Source organism: Varroa jacobsoni, unplaced genomic scaffold, assembly GCF_002532875.2.
Source record: "Varroa jacobsoni isolate VJ856 unplaced genomic scaffold, vjacob_1.0 contig00238, whole genome shotgun sequence".
Classification (NCBI taxonomy): domain Eukaryota; kingdom Metazoa; phylum Arthropoda; class Arachnida; order Mesostigmata; family Varroidae; genus Varroa; species Varroa jacobsoni.
The window spans coordinates 1-26,190 of NW_019214435.1; the positions used below are offsets into that span (position 1 = coordinate 1).

A 26,190-nucleotide genomic window follows, 5' to 3' on the forward strand; every position below is an offset into this window, starting at 1 on the left:
TATTTATATTTATTTACTGTGTTCAGTTCCGCTTCTTCTGTCTCGCTACCCTGTAGCGCTCTTCCGTACGTTCTTCATGATATCTACGTGCTGCGGTTGGTCAAGACGCCATCACGATTTTCTTCTCGCTGACTTGTTTCTCCATTTATCATCCCTTGTATTATTAGATGATTGCTTCGTTCCTTTTCTCCTAGCGTTTTCATGGACACTTAATGAATCACCATACTGTTCTGATCTCCGCTTACCTTACGCCATTATTGACACCCAACACAATTGATAGTAGTATTTCGACATTACATGTATTTACATCATTGGGCATGACAATTTACAGAAGTGAGAAAGTGTTTGTTGTTGTTATTGTTGTCACTTCGTTTTTTAGCATCAGTTAGTACGTAATTGATGCTGTGATATTTGTAATAATGGTATATTGTTAATAAATCGATGTTGTCGCTGTAATGGTTTTGACCGTAACCATGGCTATTGTTATGTTCATCTAATTTCAAATGCTGTCTTACTGTGTTGCTGTTATTGTTATGGTCTTCCTCAGTGGGCTGTCTCCTCGTCGAAACTGGGCGGTAATTCTTTTTTTTTCATTATTTGAAACTCGTCATATGGATATTTGGCGCCGTCATCAACCCAAGAACCAACGCGGCGAGCGTATTCAAATTGAAGGCCGTGTAGGTTAACAGGGTTTGGATAAGTTTAACATTCTTCCGTTCGTTTAATACGGCTACATTGCGTAATTAGCATATTAAAATAACTTTTGAGGCTTTTACAGACGTCTCCTTGTTTTCCCAGCCAATTAAATCTAAAGAGAAAACCTTTCAAAATAAATACGTTGCCTATGTGGAAACCTTTTCTGATACGCATGTTGTTAAACAACAGGTAAATTTGTTCGATACATACTGAACATAAAGCTAACCGATAGGCCAAGATAATAGCTACATCAAATTTAGTCTATCTCCTGCAGCCTTCCCTGGAGAAGCAAAAAAGGAACTTAGAGAATCTATAAAAGCAATGCACCATGTTGATAGTTTAGTACAAGAGGCAGGGTGCTGCTGATCGCCCAATTTAATTTGAAATTTAACAAACTTCCACTTCGAGCGACTCGCGACTCCAGAATGGCGCATGAGATTCACGATACAAAAGTTAAAATCACTTTCGTTACAGTCCCCAAACATAAACAAACATATATGGATATTTGTACAAAAAAAGATATAGAAATCGAAATATACCGCTCACATATATGATTGTAATCGCAATCGTCTACATGTGTCCAGCCAAAAAATAATAATACTGCAAAAGCATCCCTTGAAATGCGAGGATATTGGGTTTTTCTAAACAATAAACTTGCTAGACGTTATTTAGTTCAGCAAATAGAAAGCTGTCCGTTGATCCGACCTGGATTTTCTCACTACCCATATAAGCTCTCTGTTTCTATTTTTTATTGTCTCTTTTCTGCTTGAACATATTTTTAGATAAGAGCCATTAGACTATTACTGTCTGGGCATAGAGGATTTACTGCCACTCAAAGGTAAGATCAAACTGGCTATTAATTAGGGAGGTCAGTTGTTATGGATGGTCTGAATCTTCAAGGGCTTGTTTGTTTCATGACGATTTTAGTTTCGTTGGTAACAATAGCACTAACTGTAGTGATTTTCAAGAATGCCCTGATCATATCGCCACATGCTATAATATTATACCGCGGATGTTTGTTTCTAATATTTGTTAGTCCTGTTCTTGTCGATGTTTTTGTGACTGTGTGACAAAATACTAGAGTTCGATTCTATTAACTGCTGATACTTTGTTGACGGTTTGGTTGTTTTTATATCTTGTTGTTGTTGTTGTGGTCATATTTGTAGTTGTTTTAATTGTTTTTTTCTATTGCATGAAGTAGTCAGTGGGTCCACCGTCCGAGGGCGTGTCCTTTTCGAAACGTTTAGCCTCCTCCTGCATGCTCTCCTTGATCTTCAGGATGGCCGCACTCTCCGTCTGTTGCTGAAATGGCAACAAAATGCCAGGCACGAGAACAGCACCAACCGTTAGTCCAGCGTTAACTCGAACCGATCGAAGTCGACGCCGGCGCATCGCCGATCGCGCAACGCTCCCATGTCGATGCGACTCAATAGCCATTACGACATCGCGTCACGTCCGGCGGCAGCGGGTGAGTCGCCCTCGAACGACGCTGGACTGTTTCGCGCGCCCGCGATCTGGTGCTCGCGGTGCGCACACGTCGTGGACGCACATTGAGATTGGGCATGGCACAGTGTCGTCGGCGATTCGCTCTGCGTCAATCTCAAAATGCGCACCTGTCGCTGGCTCGGCCACAACGGAGTCGGCATTAGCATGTAATGATTGTTTTTCGTATGCTGACTGTTGTGGGTGGTCGTGAATATCGTGTGTGTCGTACTGTGGAGTTGGCTGACGTCACATTGGAGTTGTGACTGTGGTGAGACTCTGTACGTGTGCGTGTGTAGCGTGTTTCTCTTGCTGTGAGATGTGTGTTAATATGATAATTATAAGGCAATATGATGTGATGTATTCAGTTCTTGTTTGATTATGCGTATTGTTGATTATGTATTGTATGTGTTGTTCGAATATTAGTGGATGTTGTGGTTGTTTTTGTTGTTTTTGTTGTTGTTGCTGTTGTTGTTTAGGAGGCGTAGGAGGTATTAAAGGGAAAAGGACAAGGCGGCAAGGAGCTGCTGTTTGGGAATAATCGGGGGGAGGGGACCGGGGATAATAGGGACTCGGAAATGGGGCTAGGTTTTGGGTGGGGCTAGGCGAATTTACGGATGAAGGACGGAACGGGACAGGACAGGACGGGACGAAGGGTTGAATAGGTGGAAGAGGCGGGGGTGGCGGGGGAATCGTGTTTGAGCCGTCTCAGTCGGGGGAAAGCTTTGCCCAGATGGCGTCCGTCGTTTTCCGAGCCTCGCACCTATCACACAGCGGCGCTCAGTCCAGCGTCTCTCTTAAGCGTCATTCGAATTCGCAAATTAATTTTCTACATTTACTTTTTTCGCTTATCCATTTTGGCATTCAGACCGTTTTTCGGTTTTAAAATTCAGGGGGGAAACAAGGGGACAAGGGACTCTGCAGCTGTAGCCCGTATGCAGTTATGGGCCATCTGATTACTATTAATTATTCTTTTTCGTTTTCTTATTCTCTTTATTATAACTCATGTTAACATATAACCGACGACATAAACAATATTGACAACAGAAAAAGTTTCTGTTTTAGCTCTACTCTTCTGCTCGGTGTCTCTCTTTTGTTTTGCCCTGTTTCTACGGACAATACAACACACTTTCTCCCTTTCCCTCATTCGAAAGTTTCTCCTCTCTCTCTCTCTCTGTCTCTTTATTCGTCCGCTTCCGGCATCTGAGACGGGCACTTATCGGGCAGCGTCTTATCTCAATGAACCTTTAATAAACAAACTGACCCAACAAAACGATCAGAAGAGAAACGATTCTCAGAGAGATCAGAGATTCCCAGCTCTGAGGGGAAGTTACCTCAACTCTGTCATAGATTCCTCCCTAATTAATGGGCATGGGGAGAGGGGGTTTATTTTTATGTTTGCCAGTCTACGACAAACATACGGTCATCAAAGCCTTTACTACTTGTTACTGGTGGTCATAAAACTTTGTAGGATACATAACAGTTCGTATTGTGATTGATTCGGGCGTGCTTGGTCATTTTGTCATCATTACTTGATTTCTCTATGGAAAAAAAACGAGTAGTGTAACGGTGGTGTGGTATTAGCAGATTGGCAGTAAAAGCAGCAGCAGCAGTGGTTCTGTTGTAATTGTCGTACAAGTGCAATTGTTGGTTTGGCAGAGTCAGACAGACCAATGTGTGGTAGTAACACAGTTTATGGACGACGAGGTCTCATTTTTTTTTTTTTGTTATTTATCTTTCTCCTTCTGTCGAGATGTTTTTCTCTTTTCAACAATAGGTAGCGAGCCTTTTTAATGCATACATGCGCAAGCCTTGCCCTGCGACCCGAGGTCGCACACCATAGCCTCACGGTGCTCTGGCAACTTGAGTGCCGTTGCAACCAATGATTGTCGTCATGCTTGTGGAGGGGACGGTTCAAGCCGTTCGGCTCTTTCTTCATTTCGCTATCTGTATTTTTTTTTTGTTCGGTCTACGTTTATTTCGACCTATGGCTTTCTCTTTCGCGCTAGCTTTTCCTCAATTTTTATCTTCACCCTTCAACACAGTCAGTGCACTAGCAGTGACCGCAGAGACTCCATAGAGAAGAGGTGTTCCTAATTTTTTTTTACTTTTGTAGAGAAACAAAGGCGAAAAAACTTTCGCTCTTATTTGCGGATCGTCATGATCATCACCATGGTAGACATACACACACACACGCAGCAGTAGATTGTTGTAGTGGTGATGGTGGAGAAGAATTACTGGTGGTAGTAGAAGCGGTAGCTTGGTAGAAGCAGTTATGAGTTCAGGGAATCTTGTTGTTTCAGGGGGATCAGTTTCGGACGTTTAGAAGCTGTGGCCGTTGACTCCCGGAAATAGATTGGCGTCGCTTACGTTTTCCGGGAAGGGCATGCCGTAGTCAGCTATAGGAGCGCCGTCCTCGCGCGGTGTACTCGGCCCGTTCGCTGGGGAGCTCTTCATTCCGTCGAGACCGTCACCGTTGAGCGGGGGTCCCATTCCCCCATCGGGGCCACCCATTGCACCTCCGACACCGCCTAGCGGACCACCCGGTAGGCCGGCTCCGCTTCCGTCTCCACCGCCCATCCCGAAGCCGGGTAGACCACCCCCACCCCCGCCGCCGCCTCCCCCAGGAACAGACTTCATCATGGTGTACATCCCGTCCTGGCCTGAGTTCGAAGAGTCTGAAATATCGTTGGTTTGCCAGAAGCAACAGCAGCAGCAATTTGGCATGGACACAACGTATCAACAGTAGAAAAAAAACGCACACACACACACACACACACACACACACACACACATACACACACACACACACACACACAGAAAGACAAAAAAGAACGGCAGAAAAGAATCGCGAGGTCACTCAATAATCGTTGTAAAAGAATAACAATAATAATGATGATGATTATTGTTGTGGCAAACATGGCAACAACACCCGATAAATCTAGGTGGCGGTAACAATGGAAGACGGAGGTAAAGACACTAAAGTAAATAGAACAGCATGGAAGATTAAGTTAGAGTAGACAGATAGTGTTACTGTTTAATAATGTCATATTATGAAATAAAATGAGTTGCGTAGAAGATTCGTATATACCAAAGTAGCTAAACGATCTCAGAGGGGGGAAAAATGTGTTAAAATGTTTATATTCAAAAGCTATAGTAGTTATGTTGCACTATCGTCACCATACAATACCAGATAGTGTCTTCTCGTTAAACCTATACAAGATATGATGTTAGAGAAGAGCCACATACAAACCGATAGATACTCTTGGGTCAAAAAAGTATCGATAGCGCTTAGCTTTTGTTGGCTGAAGGCCGACACGTAAATGTGCTTACGGCATCACACCAGTCTGCCCATCGGCTGTAAACAAGCGAAACTTCAAAGAATTTGGATTTGTGTTTGCCATTTTACAGGCGTTTCAAAGTGACTAAATTCTAACCACGTTTGTTTGTTTTTTGGAAGCTGAGAATGGAGTACTAAAAAGACACGATTACGTCCTGCGTTAAAAACCAAATAACGTGCCCACGAGTGTACCAAGGCTCTAAGAAGCTTTTCGGGGCATTGATTATGAATCAATGCCGAGTATATAAGTTTCGTTAAACTCGTAAAGAACCAGAGAGTCTTAAAGACAATACTCATTCCGAATAGCCTGTCACAGCAAGTACGGACAAAAACGTGGAAAAAGAAAAACAAATCATGGTAAAGGATCTTTTAATAGCCCTAAAAGAGCTCGCAGGAAAGCTAGACATTTTACAAGAATCATATAGAACCATTCTAAGAAATAAATCAGTAGCAAGAGGACTCATGGCAAGGATTGTGCTTAAGGACCTTGATCCCAAACCAATTCAGGTTTGTCATGAAGCGCCTGAGGAGATCCTTAAAACACTTAAAGAGGAGCCCGATTTGCTCTCATTACAATGACGAGACGTGAGGTATTGAGTGAAATTGTCTGAGCATTGCTTTAAGGGTGAGTCCAGACCGGAAAAAGCTCTTTAAGAGATCCACGTTAGAAACTGCTTCTTCTCATTGTCCTTTTTGTCTACCGCCAAGTCGTGCATCGTAAATTTATGTCTAACGATTCTATTATCAGTTCAGATTTGTTATCACTAGATTTATTATCAATATATACATATATATACAATACAATATACAGCAGTATGCAACTTTCGTATAAGTGGCGTACTGCCGTCCGCCAAAATAAGTTGAACTCTAGGCGAAAATATGGTTGTCACTACGATAATGCACCAGCCTACACATTGCTATCTGTACCATGTCTTTACAGAAAAAGGTCGATGCTTTGGTTGCCCCAATTCTCGTTTTCAGCAAATCTAGCCCCTGTGGCTTTTCCTCTTCCCGAACTTAAACAACTACCTGAAAGAAAATGGCTTTAAGACGATCGAGGTAATCCAGAAGCAAAAGCTGGAATCTTATCCTGAGATGGAGTTCGAAAAATTCTTTTAAAAGCGATACACAGGAACACGCACGTTGAAATGGGCGACTGAGACCTAAACGAATGAGGCTAGTGTAACGGAGCCAAATTTTCGATACTTTTTTGACCCAGGGTTACTGTTGTTGTTGAAACATGCAAGCAAATATCTCTAGCATGTGTGAGAGTTCCCCAAAGACATCTCTGTTCATGTCTAATAGATATAAATGTACCTTACAAACTTACGTGAAATTTATTTGATAAACAGGATCATCCATTAGAGACATAACGTAACATTCCAGGCTCTATTATAACGTCAAGTAAGTTACGATCATCCTACAGAATAAAGTACGTTCTACGAAAGAAACAGTTACGCTGGTCTTCTTGAAGCGTCCTGAATGACAGCTTTTGTATATCTGATTACTTAAAGTCCAGCCATTTGGTTTACGATTGAGCCATACATTAAATATTATGACTAACTATAATTAAATAGGTTAGGGGAATTACGAAATTGAAAGCCCTTTTTCTTGCAGTAAATGACACGGCTATTAAACAAAAACGTTTCCCTTTGTCTGAGTTGAAATTTTGCACTGATATTTTATCTTGAAGCTTATAACAAAATTAGCTGTTTCCAAACCCTGGGACAAGGGCTAAAAAGAAACTGCACCTTTTTCTTTAGATCTCCGTCGAGTAGCAGACCAGTATAGTTCGAGCTAGGCTCCTAATGTTTTTAATATCGCAGAAGTTGCAACACCTCGAACGAAGTTAGCGAAAGCAGTTTTCTCTTTTTGTCCGTTTCAAAGGCATCGAATCGACAAAAATGCCGATAAAAACCTACGGCTTGGATAATGGACCTTACATGGATCATGATTCCGTTGCGATTAGTAACATTTCTCGCAGTAATAAATATACAGAGATAGTTAGTGTAGGACCGTCAACAGACGCCGAACAGTTAGGGGTTAGCACTGTTAGAGGATAATTCAGAATGATCGCTACATCATATGATGGTGATGGTATGTTTCAACGGTGTTAGCGAAACAATAAGAAACGAGAATAATGGCAAGCAACAAAACCGAAAAGCGAACCGAGAGCGGGAAATCATAAAGCAGTGACGTTCGAGTTGCTACGCCCTATTAATTAGGGGGCGATGACGACATAATCGGTAGGTAGGGAGATCTCAGGCACCTCTTCGGCTGTTGGCGGCTCCGTTTGGGTTGTTGCTGTTTGAGGGGTTGTTCGGATTGTTGGGATTTACGGAAGGGTTAGGGGTAGTTGAGATTCGGTGATTGCCTTGGCTTGCGGGAGAGAACGGACTTCCTGTACCGCCCTGGCCACCTGCGAATTCACGTCGACGCCGTGGAAGTAGCCCGCGCGATAGAGAAATACGATAGAGAGAGAGAGAGAGAGTTGATTGATTGATTGATTGATAAATGAAGGACAACAAAAACGGGAAGAAAGTAGGAAAAAACGAAAAAAAAATAAATAAACACGTCGGTAGGCTGATAGGTTGTTGGATTAGGCTGTGTGGCGCTTCAAAGAACAGAATGAGCAGCACGAGCTCAATAAATAAAGCAAGTGATAGGAATTGCCATAAGAAGGGGAGATAGGCAAAGACAAGCCAGTTTTTGCGGATTATTGCCGAAGACCTTAAGGAATACGCGCCTTTGAATTTCAGTAGCAGACAATCAGTTTTATCTAGATAGACTTTCGACCAATCACAGATTTCTTTAGGAACAACAAATACGGCAGAAGAAGGAATGAGAGCCGAGTTAAAGTGACTTTTTAAATTTGTCAATGCTAAAGGGTTAGGCATTGAATATCTTCATTCGAACTTTAGAGTCCGTTAGTCATGGACAATACATAGGTATCCAGTAGGGACGACGTAAAAATCATTCCCGAAATTGTTAAGCGAAATATTAACATTTCATGACTTTCAAAGTGGAAAGTCGACCAACGACTTTTCTTGTAACTAAAATAATTATCTATTTCCTTAGCTGTACCGTCACTTTGAAAACGTTTTCCGTATGTGGATATATTCATCAAATTAGCAGGATAACATTTGCTCTATTCTGTGTAATCTTTTACTACCATTGGTATTAGGTATATTCGGACGCACTAGGTATTCTATCATTTATCATTCATAGGATAGAGGCCTGGGAAAAGAAACATGTTGTGCCGAATGACCCTGTAAATCTATGTGGGATCTATCTATTTCATATATGGTACGGGTGAAATTTTATTATAATGCTTTTTGAACTACTTACCTTGCGGGCTAGGCATAATAGGAGTTCCGGGACCAGGAGGTCCTCCAGGTCCGCCCCCCGGGGGACCTCCATAATGGCTACCCGGGGACGCCGACTGATAGCCCATGCTAGTTGGTGTACCAGGTTGACCCCATGGTCTGCCACCCGGCCCGCCGGGCATTGCCATAGGACCTCCAGGTCCACCAGGACCTCCAGGACCACCTGGACCTCCTGGCATTGGTCCGCCTGGCCCGCCAGGACCCATGCTTCCATTTGGTGGCGGCCGCATTCCGCCGTACTGTTATATCGTAAGAAAATTTAGAAGGGTCACATTATTGCTAATAGAAGAAACACTGCTCCAGTCACTGCCGATAATACAATCATAATTTAAAGAGATATAATTCTCGCAAAGGTAAAGTACAATGTGTAGAATATTTAATGTTTTTAGTTAAGTTTTAACTATAGCTTAATTGTCTATATTTCAAATGCTGTGGTGAGATGTAGTATAGTCGGAGGAGGAAGGAGTCGCAATTTCTACTTACCGCGTTAAGGGGTGCCATCGGTTGTCCTCGAGGAGGGTTCATTCTAGGATTCATTGGATTCATCTGCGGGGGTCCTGCGAACCACGACGCATCAACGTAGATACACAAGAGACCAATGGAAAAAAAAGTGCATCGGTTAAGGTTCAACCGTTACTCATAAATCGTTTAGGCTTTTGGACTTTGAGGACAACGAATAAGTCATACAAAACCAGTTCTTTCTAATAACTGTAATTTTCATAACATCCCGGACTTCATTTAGATTTCAATTTTGAAACTGACGAATTAAATATTTTTAATGAATAAAACTTAGTTCTTACTACGAGTTTTTTTCTCTTCTTATAGAGCATGCAGGACGCCAAAAGATATCATGATAGCAATATAGTAATAATAATAAACCCAAATTGCTCACAATATCCACTGACCAATTAAGGCAAAGCATAAAAGCTGTACGCTCTGTGGCACCCAAATTAAAATAAACCAAATGTTAACTTTTTCCAAATATAGTTCAAATTATAACACCCTATGGATTCACGAAACCCTATCAGTTCCAATATTGTGCTAAAAATATTTTGTCGAAATTTTGATACACAACATCCAAATGAAAAGCAAAACAAGCACTTTGTAGTTGTAAAGCCACGTTTTGGGTTAACGTTGGGGGATGAGGAAAGCGAAACGGGGGGGGGGGGGGTACGTATGAGACGAACGAGGCAATGCAACAATAGTGGCAGCCCTGCAAGCCAGAAACATGGAGGTGACAAGTGACAATGGCGTTTGTGGAGCATATGGTATCCCGCAAGAAGATTTCTTAGGCAAATGGCATTCGAATCTTCCTACAGGCAGACGAAGTGGGACAGGGGAATCGACTGATGCAGAAGGGTTTTTGGAGGATGGGAGAATAACCAATTTCTTGCAGCAATATAATAATTGCGATAATAATGCAATGAACATGAAATAGATAGATTTGGGTTTCGAACACAAAACAAAGCAGGAAACTTGAGGTGTAATGCAAGAAAAACAATTCGAAAAAGAGATTAGAAGAAAATATATTAATGATAAGATTTCTTATATCAGTGTGCGTGAACACGAGGATTCGATTTAACGGACCCAGTCAAACAAGTCAGCGTTTTCTTAGTCCAAATTTTTGCGACAAGAAATATCTCCGATTCAAATACGATCCAAAGAAATGTTTTTCCATATCCAATGAAATTTGTTGCCTAATTTGATGGGTTTGGATTGATTGATGGGTTTACTCTCTGTTATCGTAAGGATGTTTACTGTTACTTAGACGAGATTGAGACCTAGCGTTTTTGGAAGGATAAAGAAGACACTCTCCAGTGGGGTACAGTGAGATTGTTTTTAAAAATTTCAGACACCCTTTTGATATCTGGGGAAAACTCTCGGCAGGTAGTAGGCAGGTAAATGGGTCAGTAGCTCGTATTAGGGTTTCTTCTATGGATCCAGGATGAGGGTGGTGGGCACGAGGAATGATAGCTGTAATGATGATAGTGAAGGGTGGCGGATTTTTGGTTGCTGGGAAGTTGTTGGCACGGTGGCGCGGTGGCGGGTTGAGGCTGACTGGGCCTTACCTTGCCATCCGACGAATTCACCACCTTCACCTACGGCAGTAACAGCAACATGGCCATCAGGGCGGTAGGTTGGACACGCGGGCGCGCAAATTACAAATAGATAATATACACAAGCGCACACACACAAAGTCATCACACCACCCCAACGGTTAGTTGTCGAACTCAAGACTGACTCATAATAATAATAATAATAAACAAGCGCCCACCATTTTTGCGCCTCCTCCCCCGTTTTTCTTTTCAACATTTCATCGATATTAATATCACTAATATTATCTCTTCTATTATATTACTTGCTTTTGCGCTATTCTACGACGTTAAGAATTGTTACGTCGATCAGATCATTTGCTATCAACCACCGATCTCCAAGTCAATCTTGCGCAGAATATTTTAAATTTTCTATTTGCTTTTTAGTTTCAAATATCCAATTTATATGTCTACGAGGCCAATGTATTTTACCTTATTAATATTCGCATATATACGAGGTTTATATTAGGCAAAGGACAATTCGAGCGCGAACATACACAATGTTTAGAGAATAGGCAACTGAACCTGCAGGGAACGGGTATGCTGTATTATCAATGTTTTAGCGCGAGACACATACGGAAGGGGATAAAAAGTGTTGCTAAAGCCCCCTGCTGAGTGCTTCTAGGCCTGCCCCGTTCGTCATCCTACTCTAATCGATTAAAGGAACCCTTAAAAAGCATATATATGTCCACATGTATACATATATGTATAGGTTCGTGGAACAATGATAGACGCAGTGTAATAATCATAGACGTTAACATAAATGCTTAAACGAAATAGCACTAAACAGTAGTAAGCAAGTGCTACAAAATTTGTCATCGAGTACCTATTACTTAAATTCAGGTTTGTCAGTTAATGAAGGCTGTCGCGTAGAGTTTAGCTTTAAAGGGGCGCGCAATGAGAACTTTTGCCGCGATGGCCCGTTTATCTTAAGCTATCAATACTAGTTACGATTTGTACATAGTCGACTAAACACATGATAAGATATATATGTATATACATATACATTCACTTTGAACTAGTGCAACGACCTGCACTAGAAAATATTAGCGAGTAAGGTCGAAACTTGAGTGTGATATCAGCACGTACCTGGTCGTGTCGGATCCATATTGTTGGGCATCATTGGTTGGCCGGGCATCCCACCAGGGCCTCCGCCCGGCTGAAGTGTAAACGAACCAGCACCGAACGCCAACAACAACAGAACTCTTTATTATGATTGTATTTAGAGGCCTATTGTAGCAGCCTCATTTAGCTGTCACTGATGCGCAATGGAAAAAAACCCAAATACAGTGTCTACCCCATAAAGTAATCTTACCTTATGATTTCTTTTTTAAATTAGAATTACGTAAATCTGATGAAACAAAATTTTGGTTTGCTTCAGTAAATTTGGGACGTGAAGCACCAGAGCGTTATTTTAGGTTATTAGGGATACTACTATGTGTGCAGATACATCACAATAAAATACTATACTCACCAGGAATTTTACATCTTTCAGTAGAAATAGCTAAAAAAAATCTCACAATCGCAAAAACTGATACGATGAGGGAAATAGTACGAGTATAAACATAGTTTTTCAAAGGTGTACACATGAATCGGATTAGAAAATACACAGAATGCACTATATACTTGTTATAGATAATAGTGATTTAAAATATGTTGGTGTTAAGGACATACCCAACATTCATAGCCTACGCTTTTTTTGTCAACTCTCTGTAACCATCGGGGTGATTTTAAATGGCTCCTGTTTCACAATATTTGATCGGCTAAAATTTTCTGTTCGACGGCTTTTAGTTTCACTTACGCGATTTAGCTTGCGCATAAAAGACAACCCTTTCAGGCAATGGCAAATACGTTCCAGGATTAATTACATCGAAACGTAAAACAACCGACGTGTCTTTAATGTCAGTAAGACGCACCGAATATTTTACAAAAATACAAAGTGACAAGAGAACAGAAATGAAGGCCAGCATTGATTGAGAACCGTGGAAAGAAGTAAGGAACAAACAGGTAGATTTAACGGCCAAAGATAACGAACGACTCCATGAACTATTAAAACTAACGACAAGGACCATCTGATAACATCAACAAATCTGATTTTGGATAACATCTTCGACATCAACTGCCGATAGCATCAACAACAGCAACAACAACAACAACAACAACAACAACAACAACAACAACAATAACAACAACGACGACAACAGCGAGAAGAAGATACGTACAGTAAAGGGTGACAGGAAAACTGAGGCACTAGCAATCAGCAAACTACCAACGACAATGACATGAACCACAACTCACATTAAAGTCCTGCTGGGGCATTCTGACCCCACCGGGTGGCCGGGGTCCTCCAGGAAAGCGAGGGCTCATATAAGGCTGCAAAGCACAAACCACACAACAACAACAACAACAATAGCGATCATAAAATAATGATGAATAATGATCAACAGAGAATAGAAATAATACGCCGAAAATGACAACATCCACAAAAACAGCAGCATACTGCTATAGAGTGATACGGGGAATCAATGACAGATTATATATATATATATATATATATACCTATATATTTGTATATATATTTGTATATGAATGCTACACAACGACGATCTTAAATGACGAACTATTAGTTTGGTGGATGTGCTTATGATGTTGATAGAAAATGTATATATAACGGTGGGAAAAATCCCTTCAACACATTATAGTAATGGCTACTGTGTAGATAAGTAGCGAAATGACTAACTAATGATGCTTGATCATTTTAGTAGTGAAAAATCAATGGTTTTTATGAACTAGTACTGTACACTACAAGCATATACACACAGTCTATACATCAGGCAATAAAAAATATAGATTGTGATGCAATGCAAATTAAAATATTCAATATAATAGAGTTGCGATGGGCAAACTTTAGGATACCTTCTAAGGGACATGGATAAACAGACAGAACGTGCAAGGAAGACGTGCGTTTAATGGACGAAAAGTGTTATACTGTTAATACATCATATATGATAATCTTGAGGAAAAAGCATAACAGAAAGGCTGTATTTAGACTCCAATATAGCTTGGGTCAGGCAACGAAACGGAACGAGGGACGGTTTACTTGCGTGCATGAATGTGTATTTTAGCGGAGTCTAGTTAATTGATGGCTCGCATCGATACGCGTACCATGAAAGATCACACAATTTTGCACGTACATTAGATTTATCTGATGTGTGATACCATTTCCGCAATTTAGTTCAGTCTGGAGTTTTTAAAATATTGTTTAAACACAGCTGCTGTATAAAGCTGTTTCTGTTCAATAGCAATTTTTGTCCGTGTATAACCAAACACGCGTATAGTATAGCATGAACAGAGGCTACCATCATTGTTATTTATACCACACACACATACTAAACACTAGCATTAAATGCTCTGTTCTCATATAACAATCAGCTCATAGAAAAAATCTACGCTTAGCGCCTGTCTACTTATTATAGCCAATCTGTTCTATGGTCGCTTCGACGCTAGACAGACGAGACCGGGTCAGATCAGACGCTATTCATTGTCCATCCAGTAAACGTTGCCGTAATATTTCTCTTTGTAGGCAAAAGTTGAATAACAACAGGGTCGACACCAGAATCAGTAGCAGCTGTGCTAAAGTTCAGGACGACTTAACATCGTCGGAAAAACATGACCAGAGAAAACTGAGGGTCGCAGCGGTGGCGCCGGCGCGTCCCGACAGGGCGAGAGCTGAAGTAGTAATAAGGATAGAAAGAAGATGATCCGATACTCTCTGCCAGCCAAGAGAAAGATTCCTGTCATAGCTACCGAGGGCGCTGGTGTGCTCGTATGCCCAGAACCCTGTCTGAGCAAACGCTTTCTACCTTTTCGACGACGGCGCCAGCGATTGTCCGCCTTTGCCGATCGCTCCCAGGCAGTAGCCATCCACTAGATGCCAACTCGAGTCTGCCTCTTATGGAATCCGTGTAAGGAAATCTCTAATGGCAGCAACAGAAGATAAATAACAAAGTTTCCCGGACAACAGCGGTGGTAGTAGCAAAATAACAAAGAACATTTAAAAAAAAAAAGAGGAGCGCTACTGTATGAGGAAAATTCCCGAGCGGACCAAGGACGCTAATGAGCTGATTTTATTGCAAACTTTTCACAATAAACCTGCATATGATATTGTAGCAAAATGATAGTGTTTGTTCTTCTAAAGGTTAGGTATCTGGTTGATGTTTTTATAATGATAAACTCTCAAAAACTCAATGGCTAGAATACAGAACAGGTCTGCATGCCGGCATATGCCAGGCATATAGCAGACGAAATTTTCGGCGAATTTGGTCTCGTTGCCGAATCCACAATGTGCCAACCACGGCGCGTCTGCAAAGTATAAAAAAAAACTTGACGTTTTTGATTAGCTTGGGTTCGTTCGGTTTCTCTTTGATATACATCCATGATCAATACATATTACATATCAAATTGATTTCCCAAATCCTCTAACAATATTCGCTCATCCTGTCTATCCTAAACAACATTACTTTTCCGACCCAATTGGTAGGTGAGTCGGTTTTTCTGTTATCCCTTTACGTTTTTGCCTATACCCGATGACAACTGAACCTACAGACGGCCGACGCGAACGTGATTCGTATTCATTATATTCACAAGTATAAATCATTTACAATAGACTTTTTTTTCTGTTTATCGACGAGATGATGTGTTTTTACCAGCTCCTTTTTACACCACACAAGGATATAATATTACCGCCGGTGACCTTTTCTCGCTACTAGTAGCATCTCTATTATATTTTGCAGTCCGTCTGTCTCTATGTATTCCGCCATCTGGAGGGCTATCGTTACAGCGACTGGCGTTAATACTGTTGCAGTTACCACTATACCACAACGAAATAAAGAAGTTGCAGCAATAGACAGAAGGATAGCTCGGTGACGAGGATGACTAGATGGTGCTAGGTTCTGGCAGTCGAACAGTTAGCGGTAGCAGGAACAAATTGGAGCACAACTTAGCGGCCTCTTCTGCCCAGCCTAGACAGCCACATGGGCGCGCGGGTTTATGTGCGCCTATCGTATGCGCTTGAAGCTATGACGGTTAGGCAGGACTACGGATCTGGAGACTTTCAAGCCCAACGTTCAGCCGACGAGCAACCTAACGGTTCGAAAGGTTCAATGTCTTAACGGACAAGCAGTGGCGAACTGCCGGAGCGACAGTTTGCTTAAAAAGTCTGCGGCCTGCATTGGTTTCTTCGATGGCGGGGTGACATATGGATAGAACGTATGACCTATGTTTCCAGTAAATGGACGCTGACACTGATTTGGAGGATATGGCCGCGTCAAGTTGAGTGGCCTAGCTACAACAGCAACAACGACAACGAAGTAGCGAAGCAGAAAATCTATGGGACAGAGAGCCCTATTCAATACGTGTGCGAGATTAGACCATAACAAAAACTATAATCATAGTTTAACGCAAATAATGATACAGGCGTGGCGATAGCAGTCGGTAAAACATACAGCCAAAATTTGGTATTGTGAGCAGTTTGCCAGAAGAGCCATATCACAGAAAACGGTACTAATATGAACATTTTATGGTACGAAAAACAGACTTCCTGGTCCAACTGTACAAAACCGTTGAATAGAACGAATTACTGTTTCCAAGTAAACTAACCTTAACTAATTTTTTTTCAACATCGATATGGTTTGTGATCTACTTTGGTCGTGGGTTTTTTTCACGTAATCTGGGCCAAGGTTTAGAGTGTACTTTCGGTAAAGTCCGATGCGGCCTTACCAGACAGCCTTCTACTGCAGCAACTTCTCTCTTTAAATTCGTGTAGCGAGCTGTGTTATTAGGCGCAGTGTTTCTCGGCAATTTTCGTCTTCTCCTTTGAAAACAAGTCATTGGTACTCCATATTATCAAGCACCTCTACCTTCATCACAGGAAGGGCTAAACCATCTAATTACTCGGAGCAATTTTCAACTAGTGTGCGCCTTCGTTTTCTTTTCAAAGCAGACTACAGAATCGAATTGGCCTTGGCAACTTGTAGAGTGTGATCTAGTCATAACCTCGATATGAGCGGGATAATACAGCTGCTCAAGAACCGAAGCTGTCAGTCCTCTTGCCTGCTCATCTATATTTTATCATTGCACACATCGCCAAAAATTTGGCCGATTCCGTCAACTTGAACTGTTCCTGCAACTCTGCCACAGACCAACAATCAAGTATTGCGCTTCTAAACGCGATAGAGTCGGAAAAAGAGAAAAAGGGAACGCTGCCAAGGAACTGGAAAGAGAAAGCCACCCGTGGCCGTATTTTTCTGGATGATTAAGTTCTTGATGAATGCGCGCCCCATTACTTGACCTGCCCATTTCCCGGCCATGCATATTATGTCCAACAGGTACAGCAGTCCAGCAGCCATAAGCCCCAGTAACAAGGGCAGGAGTAGCCGTAGCAACATTAGCGCATGCAGCTGTTACGTGATTACAGCGCAAAGAAGCGTGTACACTATCGGATTTTAATGTGATAATGATCAGGAACTAAAGTATTGTTCCTATCATTCGTTCGTGAGAGATTTCCATTTCTTTAGGTACAACACGATAAATGTGTGTTCTGTCTGTTCCTGCTCTTCCGAAAACAGGAAGAACAGCAGATGTCGCATAGTGGAGTTCCTATCTCTGTTATCCAGCAGTAACAGTAAGAGCATCCGAGTCGAAGAGGGTCCGATAATACGAACGATTTCTCGCTGGTTTCGGCATCGCGGTGTCAGTCACGCGCGTAGAACTACATCGACAATAACGTCAACCACTACAGAATCAGCAGTAGCAGCAGCAGCAGCGGTGTGGGAGCTATAGGAGAAGAGGTCGAGGTATGACGACGCAACGTTAGCGTCTCGAACCAAGGAACATGTCTTGCGTTCGCCGAACAACGCGAGAAGCCAGGACAAAAAAGAACGAGAGCGAACGCCAACTAACTAAAACGCGACTGCAGCAAAACAACCATTACCGACCCAACAGGCCACAACAACATCATCGGCGACGACGGAACTCGAACATGTTAGTTTGTCGTTATCGTCGTGGAGTGACCGGTCAACAGGGCATCGGGCGACTAACTTCTTGGCGACGTAATGCAACACAACATCTGAACGCAGCGCAACCTATCGTCATCACGACGGCGGTAACAGTAACAGCAGCAGCAGCAGCAACAAGAATTACTTAAAAAAAAAGAGCCCGAAAACTAGACGACGAAGCAGAGAGGGAACAATGAACGGCAACGAAGAAGCCGCAAATTCAACGCCACCAACACCGGCTCGTGGGAGAACGGTCATCCATATATATATATACATGAGAAAAAATAACCGAGGGCGTCCGGAGGAAACGAAGCCGGTTGCGACGAGAAAGCGGCGGGGGAAAAGAAACATGACATGCGGCATCCGCGATGATGGTCGCAACGGCAACAACGCCTTGACGTGTGGCGGACTAACGAAAAAAGCGCTACATTTACTTGCTGGCGGCTAACAGAGACGGCGGTAGCAACAACAAGAAAAGCATCGAGAGAAGACATACGCGTTGCAATAGGTCGATGCTGGGACAGAGCAGGACACAGCCGAAAACAGAGCTGAGACAGCACTACTCCGTCACCGCCAACAACAATCAGCAACGAGGAAGGCTCTTCAGCAGCCGACGGTAACGGCGTCCACGCTAACATCAAGAGCAGAAGCAACAACGGCGCTCCAGCAGCGTCCGAGCCAAGCTAAGCTGAGCTGCATAGGGCGGTCACAACAGCAACGAACGAACCGCCAGCTCCAGTTACCGCCATCGCCGATGACGTTACGTTCTGCCTAAGGGAATGATGCGAGCGACTTCGGACTGAGCCAAAGTTAGTGGGGATGGACGGTACGAAACTGGCAACAGCAGCAGCACAGATGGAGAAATCCAGAGAACCAAAAGAGGGGTCAACAGGTTGTTCTAGCTGGTTCTAGTTGGTCTGGTCTTCGTTGTCTGCTAGTGGAGCGTTCTTTGCACGATGGCTTTGGAAACCCGTTCGGACCCCGAACGGTCGGATGGAGCCGGCGAAGTTGCTGAAGCCACAGAGAACTTCAAGCGACAGATGCGACGCTGTCGATTCTGCCATTGCTACCGTCGGCGCAAAAGTCGCCTCGATGGTGCTATCGTAGCAAGAACGCTAAAGCAGGCGTGGAGCGAATAGCTTTCGACAAACCTTCATTGCTTGACCAATAGGCTTGCCGCAAAGTTCACAATCGCCTACAGCCACAATAACAGCAACCACAATGGCCACAAAACAATATCGACTCCGTCGAGCATTCGGGCAAACACCAAGGGTCGGCTATGGCAACGTCAAATGTCGATTCATGGACCGCTGAACCGTTCTGAAGTTCTCGATTCAGCGACCCACGGGGGAACCAAAATCAGCAAGTCACCGAACCAAAACAGTAGGAAAACTGTCCCCACCAAAAGACTAGTCGTCACAGAAGCAGCAACAAACAGCCAAAAGCAGAGTGGAAACCTCAGGCGTCCACGGCGACGGTAAGTCGATTAGCCGGTCGGTGATACCAAAACATGTGATCGATATAGCCTGTGAAAAAGCCATGCATTCGTATTGAGTTTGTATAGAATATCATAAAAAATATACGCTACTGCCTAGAGTACGTGCGCAGGAATCAATCCTTGTACAAATCGTGCATGACGTGCATATTATCATAGCATCAAAGCTGATGCAATAAGGGCCCAAACAAATCACAAGATTATGGCGTAGAAAGAAAGGCGTAACATAGGATATACTGTAATCAATTGGATGCGAGCGCGAGTAAGCGTTTCTCTCTACGAGAGCTCTAAAATTGCTGAAAGAAACTAGTAGGTATAATGCTAATAGAAACTGAAAACAAGATGTGAGCAGCACTAGTCTCAAAGCACCACATACGCATGTACGTGTGCACCGATCTGATTACTTCCAAAATGCACACATCTACAAATGCAAAGTAAATTTACAGATGCACAGAACGTACATAGCTGTAACGTGTGCCTGGCGACCATGATGCTCAGTCCTTTAAAGTTGAACTATCCCGTCAAATTTATATATATATATTTTGGTTGTTGGGTTTGTATATATATATATATATATAGGGTTGCAGTTTAAAGGAAATGTTGTTCAATGAAATCAAAGCTTTGAGGTTGTAGAGGCAAAACAGAGAATAATAGATGATCGTGGTTCGATGATGGTAGGTGTTGGTGGGTTGCGTACCTGGTTGGATGGGGGTGGGATCATGGTCTGGGGAGAACCACCTCCGGGCGTTGGGGGTCCGACGGGTGGGGCCCCGGGCGGAGACGGCCGCATGTGCGGCGAGTTCTGGGAACGTCGCGAACAACGACAGGAGAGTTGCAGAAAGAGAGCCACAAAGACACGCACACAGAGACACACAAAGAAGAAACGTGGATATTGACTGATTTGGGTGGTGGTGATATAGGACGTTGGGTCATCGGTGATCATAAAATACAGTCATCGGGTCATTTTGTAGAATTAAGTCGACCTTCTTTTTGCTTGCTTGCTTGCTTGGTGTAGTTGTCTTTCACATGTTGCAAACAAATAGATAGCGCTAAATGCAAAGCTATTCAACTCAATGGATTGGTGGATCGGTGCATGTACGTCGATTAGTATATGAGACTATAGGTCACGTTGAATCGCATTTTCACAGGTATATTTCAGTGCGAGAGAGAGAGAGAGAGAGAGAGAGAACGAGAGAGAGGGGGAGAGAGAGAGTTTTAGCGCAACAATGTTTCTGTGGCACGTGTGCACAAGGAAGGTACGCTAGATATTGTGTAATGTTTGGAGGAAAAAATAGGACGCGCTGAAAGCTGAGCGAGACGATCAAGGAATGGGCAAAAGAAAACAAACGACGATAAATGATAACGAATTAATCGTACCATGATTACACTGTGACACTATTACACTATATATCGATATACAGACGAACGTAGGTCAACCAACACGAGGTACATTAATGCTAAAACTATTGTGCATGATACAGAAGAATACCTACTACGAGCATCAGAGAAAGAATCTGCTGTATTTACGTGGTGATATTATATAACTGGTGGAACAGACTGGGCAGGACGGGTGCGGCAGATGTTGGGTGACGGAAAGGAGTGGACAGGAATAGACGAAGGAGAATAATTTGCTAGTCAGATTCGAAAGATTTGTTCGGGAGCAGACGACGTCAACGAGCTTTTGGTAAGAAGATGTGACCACGGCAGTGTACAAACACGATAATATCAATTACGGTTATTTGACGATGTTTACTAACGACAACAATAAACCTCTCATAATGACAGATTCATAAATGTAGCACGTATAAAAAGGAAGCAAGCTACATATACCTATATTGGTTGGGTTGAATTTTGAACATGTGTCATAATAGTTGACGTAAAAATAATGTTATATCACGACAGGTTGGTCTACGAGCGAAATTAGTGCGAGAAAAACAACTCGTTCGTTGATGTTCGTACGAGGTACACGTGCAAACTCTAATCCTTCGTGGCGATATATGGATTTTAATAAACAATGGAGTTAGGATGTGTTTCTTCTCCGAAACTCAACCGAATTTACGTTGCGACACTACTGCCTGTTACATGAAAGGTTGACCATAGATGTTATTATATGTAAACTATAGTTTGATGCTAATTTCCTGACCCGTCCTTTTAAGCATGTCAGCATAACTATCGATAGCATTGAGTACTTTCAATGAAACACTTCGGCGAGGCCAGTTATTATATTACAGTGACGATATTATGATGAACAGTCAACGTGGTGAAATATATATATATATGATAAAAACAAGTGTACAATTAAAAAAGATATAATAGGAGCACGATCACAAGAAGTAACTATTTTTTTACCGGATAGCGAAATTAAGCTTTCCATTATCAATCATAGCATATGAAAGTCATGCATTGAAAGACGATAGATTGTTACTAAAAACAAGTACGGTAGCGACATCTCACGGCATATCCACTACATCGACGGTAGGTAGATCAAACATAAAAAGGATTATCCGCAGGTAAATTGGTATCAGCAATATGACAGCTAATTTATAGAGACGGTAGTCGGTTGGAGGATATATTTACTAGCCCGAAGATAATAGTGCCTCGTATAAATAAATCACTAGCAATCTCGAGAGAGCCAAATGGACAATCTCATGAAACAGATACGAGCGATGTTTTTCAGCTGTTGTCAATAAGTACAGTTAAGCAGCTGCGAATAGGTATAAACATGTATGCAACAGGTAAGCATATGTTGAAGGTATCAATTTAATAAAGTGGAAGATGGGACAAGGCCAGCGGGAAAAGAGGACGAGAAACAAACCTTCTCGGCCTACACGATTTATCGATTATTGTACAGCGGAACACTTCGCGGGCTATTCCTGCAGAAATGACAACGCTTATCGAGCGCAGCTAAGGCTGTAGGATCTTATAGCTTATCAGTCATTCTTCCGTCCCGTCGTTGTTCTTATGAGTCAACATTGTTCCGATTCAGGAGTACCGAAGCCTGGCCGCGATAATTTTCGATATGCACAGCATGTGACATAAGATGGATGGCATAAATGAATAGAGGATATGACACCGTGAAAATGCCCCGTGGAAGCGCAGTTGGGACAATGGATCGAACATCATATGCTAATCATTCTAGCTAGGCCAAACTGTTCTGGCCACGAAACGGTCGCGACACATTTAGCGCCCGCAGTGTTGTTGACAGCATTCGCAGCACGGGCGGCATTGGCTGACGGCGTGGCAGCAGTAGCACACAGCAGAATGACGAAGAGAACCAAAACACAGATTATTTCTATTCATAATGAATCTTCTCTGCGTGTCCGTGTGCGTGCGTGCGTGCGTGTGTGTATGTGTGTGTGTGTGTGTGTCAGTGTCAGTGTCAGTGTCAGTGTCACAGCAGCGACAACGTACTCAGCTGCCGCAAACTGCGATGCAATGGCAAACAGCAGGCTTCTACGCAGCCAGTGTGTACGGTTGTCTCATTATGTTTCGAGTCCATAATTCATCGTTTATTTGTGATTAATGAAACGTTCTCCCAGGACGCATCTACTGGCCGCTTCCGGCCTGGTCATACAGTCACGAATATTACTAGCAGTACCAGCAAAGTATCAACATCAGCCAAGACATCCTCTGAGAGCCGTACGTACGAACGCCATTCACAAAGCGGCAACACACGTTACGTACGGTATACATATATATATATATATATATGTACACACACACACACGCACATTGTTTCGTTTTCGGAAAAAGTGGTAAACGGCACGACCAAAAGCAGGTAGCCGCGCGGTGGCCACGCGCCTATGTCGTACCGTTTCTCGATCGGGGATCGTTTAGCATTGGCCAGAGCTACTAAGTGTCACAAGGCAAAAGCAGAAGACGCTCGAACGGTAGCAGCAGCAGCAGCAGCAGCACCCAACCTAAGTGGAAAATGATTGCACGTTGGCTGAGTGTACGTAAAAAGCACGTATACAGGGTTTTGTACCTGGGTGTCTGGCTGCGGCGAATAATACCAACAATCGCCTTATCTATCTACGAAGCCTTTCACAAAGGACAATCGAACGATAACGAAGATAGCATTTGGTACAGAGCTGTGAAGAGCGTGCTGAAATGTACAGTACGGCAGATGAAAGATCAATTCAGTCATTGTCCATGAGCCCACTTACTTGAGCTGGGACGACTTGATCAGTCCACATTGAGCCTGCCCCATCGATGTTAAGGTCTTTGGTCGGAAAAGATGGTGAAAACTTACTGATTAGTGAAAACAAACAAAGAAATTTCTGCTCGTTTTTTGTACAAAATGGCTGATGGACAAATAATTCGTTTTGTATCGATTATACGTGTATTTGCGTAGTAGATAAATGCTGCTAGATGATAGGGCACTTGGCCTTGGTCAGCTTTGCTTGCATGATACTGGACGATCTAGACGGTCTTAAGACGGCCAAAACGGATTGGACCACTACATAGGAAAGTGGTTGACTGATTTTAAAGAAAATGGTCTCCGAACTCCTGAGCTATTCATCACTAACACGGATCAGACCGGGGCATAGCTAAGAACGGATAGCGAGGACGTATCATTTTTCATTTTAGGAAGGGGCACAGGGGGCTCAATATAAGCTCGGTTCCATCGTTCACATGGAAATCTACCATCCTCAGTTTTCTGAACACCGATAGTAGTAGTATGCTCGAATAGTGAAGCTGCACATATTTTTGGACAGATATTTGGTTAGCTGGGCTAGTGGAACAACTGGGCTGCACCAGTTCGGCCTTTAATATCGATCCACGGCGGAACTGACAATAAATATGGGCAATTATCAAATGTAAATCGATATACATCGGTTTCTATCAATATGGCGACAAAAGCCATCTACAAAGTATGGTTGAATGAGCAGATCTTATTACGATACAGCTCATTTTCATATTTACGAGCCCAAAACCCCACAGCCACTAGTGAGCTCGGGTGCATCAGCCACATTCGTTCACCATCATTATTTAAATCATTATACAACAGCACAATTTAGTTATAGCCACTTGACTTGCCAAGCTTCATACAAACTCCAATGTATATATATATATATATATGAGGTCTTTTGTTTGTTTGTCACTGAGGCTCACGACCGCGTTCAGTCTCATATGGCCTAAAAGTAGCGTTAAGCGCACGTAATTCAGCCGCCTAAAGGGAAGCATTTTCGAACGTTCGTGACCGAAGCCAATAGACGGTTACATGGGTAGCTAGGTAAGGCTATCTGTACTGCTCGATGGTGTTAGCGATGATCCTAATCCACTTCTTCTCAAGACGACCCAGCAACTGTTAAAAGGAGACGCAAGCCCTCTGTTTTTGCTCGAATCCTCTGTTTGCTCTCGCTACCCCATACTTACTAGCGAGATAGATTCCTTCAAATCGAATCTTGTTTCCCTTCGTTTAACTGGTAATTTCCACTACTAAATATATAGGTCATCCAGGTCGTTGGCTCGCTGAAACGAACAGAAGAGCTCAACTAGTTCCTTCTACCTGTACACTTTAGCCTTATATTAATACCAATATCCAGGTTCATAGGAAGTGCATGTACAGCACTCGATCCTGTTTGTCATTACGCGTACTCAACTCCGTGTTTTGAGTGCAGCCAATATCGCCCACCACTGGAAGACCAAAGAAAAACTATGACAGAAACACACTCAAATAACAACTAAAATAGTTCGCAATAATCAAATCATACTGCGTTCGTGCTCTGTGCAGACTCTATAGCCCCATTACGAAACAGCCTTCACTGCTGCAGAAGATCATGGTCGACTGGAGTCAATAGAGACTGGAGTTTTCTCTATTCCTTAAAACTACGCATTGCTATGCCTTCACAAAACAAAATATATCAACTAGACCATCTGTATATCATAAGGTTGTTAGTAAACCGTCTAAATCTCTAACTGAATCTTTACAATTCGTCATACCGAACACTATCTCGAAAAAAAAAAACAAAAAAAAAACCGACTAAGAACGCCCGCGTGAGAGAGAGGAAGACAGGGAGAGACATTTATTGTTATTGCGCTAACAGCATTAGATAACTCAACCGGGCTATGTTCTAGTAGCCAAGTGTGATGCAAGTGATCGTATGCGCAGCACGTATATAAAACTTTTTCCTAAAACTTCATAGGTAAGTTTTGTGCATAGGTTCTTGTCGATAGACTCGTTGTTATATACATGGCAGATAAATCGAAATGATGACTGCGAACTTCATTCTATATTTAATGTATATGCGACGATGTCGGCATTTAGGAGTCACCGCAATATCAGCGCACAATTAAATGGATTTCAACAAAACAGCGAAGCTTGGTTCCATTGCCAAAAGTAGCAACGACCATCGGAAACGATGAACGTACGACAAATGCGCACGGACGCTTTTCTCAATGCGATGGCCTCTCTTCCTTTGACATACCTACATACATACACACGTACACGTGCCATGTTTACGTATTGAAGCACTGATCTTACTGACTGATCGAGTCGGTCATACTGGCAGCAGCAACAGCAGTCGAAATCGCGATACCTGCCCGTGCAACCCGCTTCCTTGCCGCACTGAGATGATTACGGCGGATATATGGATCGGCTAAGTTCAATAGATGCCAGTGAGCTTCTCTGTGTACGAGT

General features: G+C 42.7%; 1 protein-coding gene across 10 annotated transcripts in view; it reads right to left on the minus strand.

Annotated features, from left to right (window-relative positions):
* Positions 1–280: 280 nt before the first annotated feature.
* Positions 281–26,190, minus strand: part of LOC111270993 (single-stranded DNA-binding protein 2) — an 86,256-nt gene continuing 60,346 nt past the window's right edge. For 3 of the 10 annotated variants that reach the window (XM_022851492.2, XM_022851491.2, XM_022851494.2), the window contains 9 exons: positions 20,245–20,349; positions 13,296–13,370; positions 12,087–12,156; positions 10,974–11,003; positions 9,388–9,461; positions 8,867–9,143; positions 7,788–7,937; positions 4,549–4,856; positions 281–1,998 (listed from right to left, as the gene is read on the minus strand). In XM_022851492.2, the coding sequence (XP_022707227.1) occupies positions 1,882–1,998; positions 4,549–4,856; positions 7,788–7,937; positions 8,867–9,143; positions 9,388–9,461; positions 10,974–11,003; positions 12,087–12,156; positions 13,296–13,370; positions 20,245–20,349 (1,206 nt within the window). In that variant the 3' untranslated portion in view covers positions 281–1,881. The remainder of the gene's footprint in view (positions 1,999–4,548; positions 4,857–7,787; positions 7,938–8,866; positions 9,144–9,387; positions 9,462–10,973; positions 11,004–12,086; positions 12,157–13,295; positions 13,371–20,244; positions 20,350–26,190) is intronic. The other 7 variants (XM_022851497.2, XM_022851496.2, XM_022851495.2 and 4 more) reach the window with 6 other exon arrangements.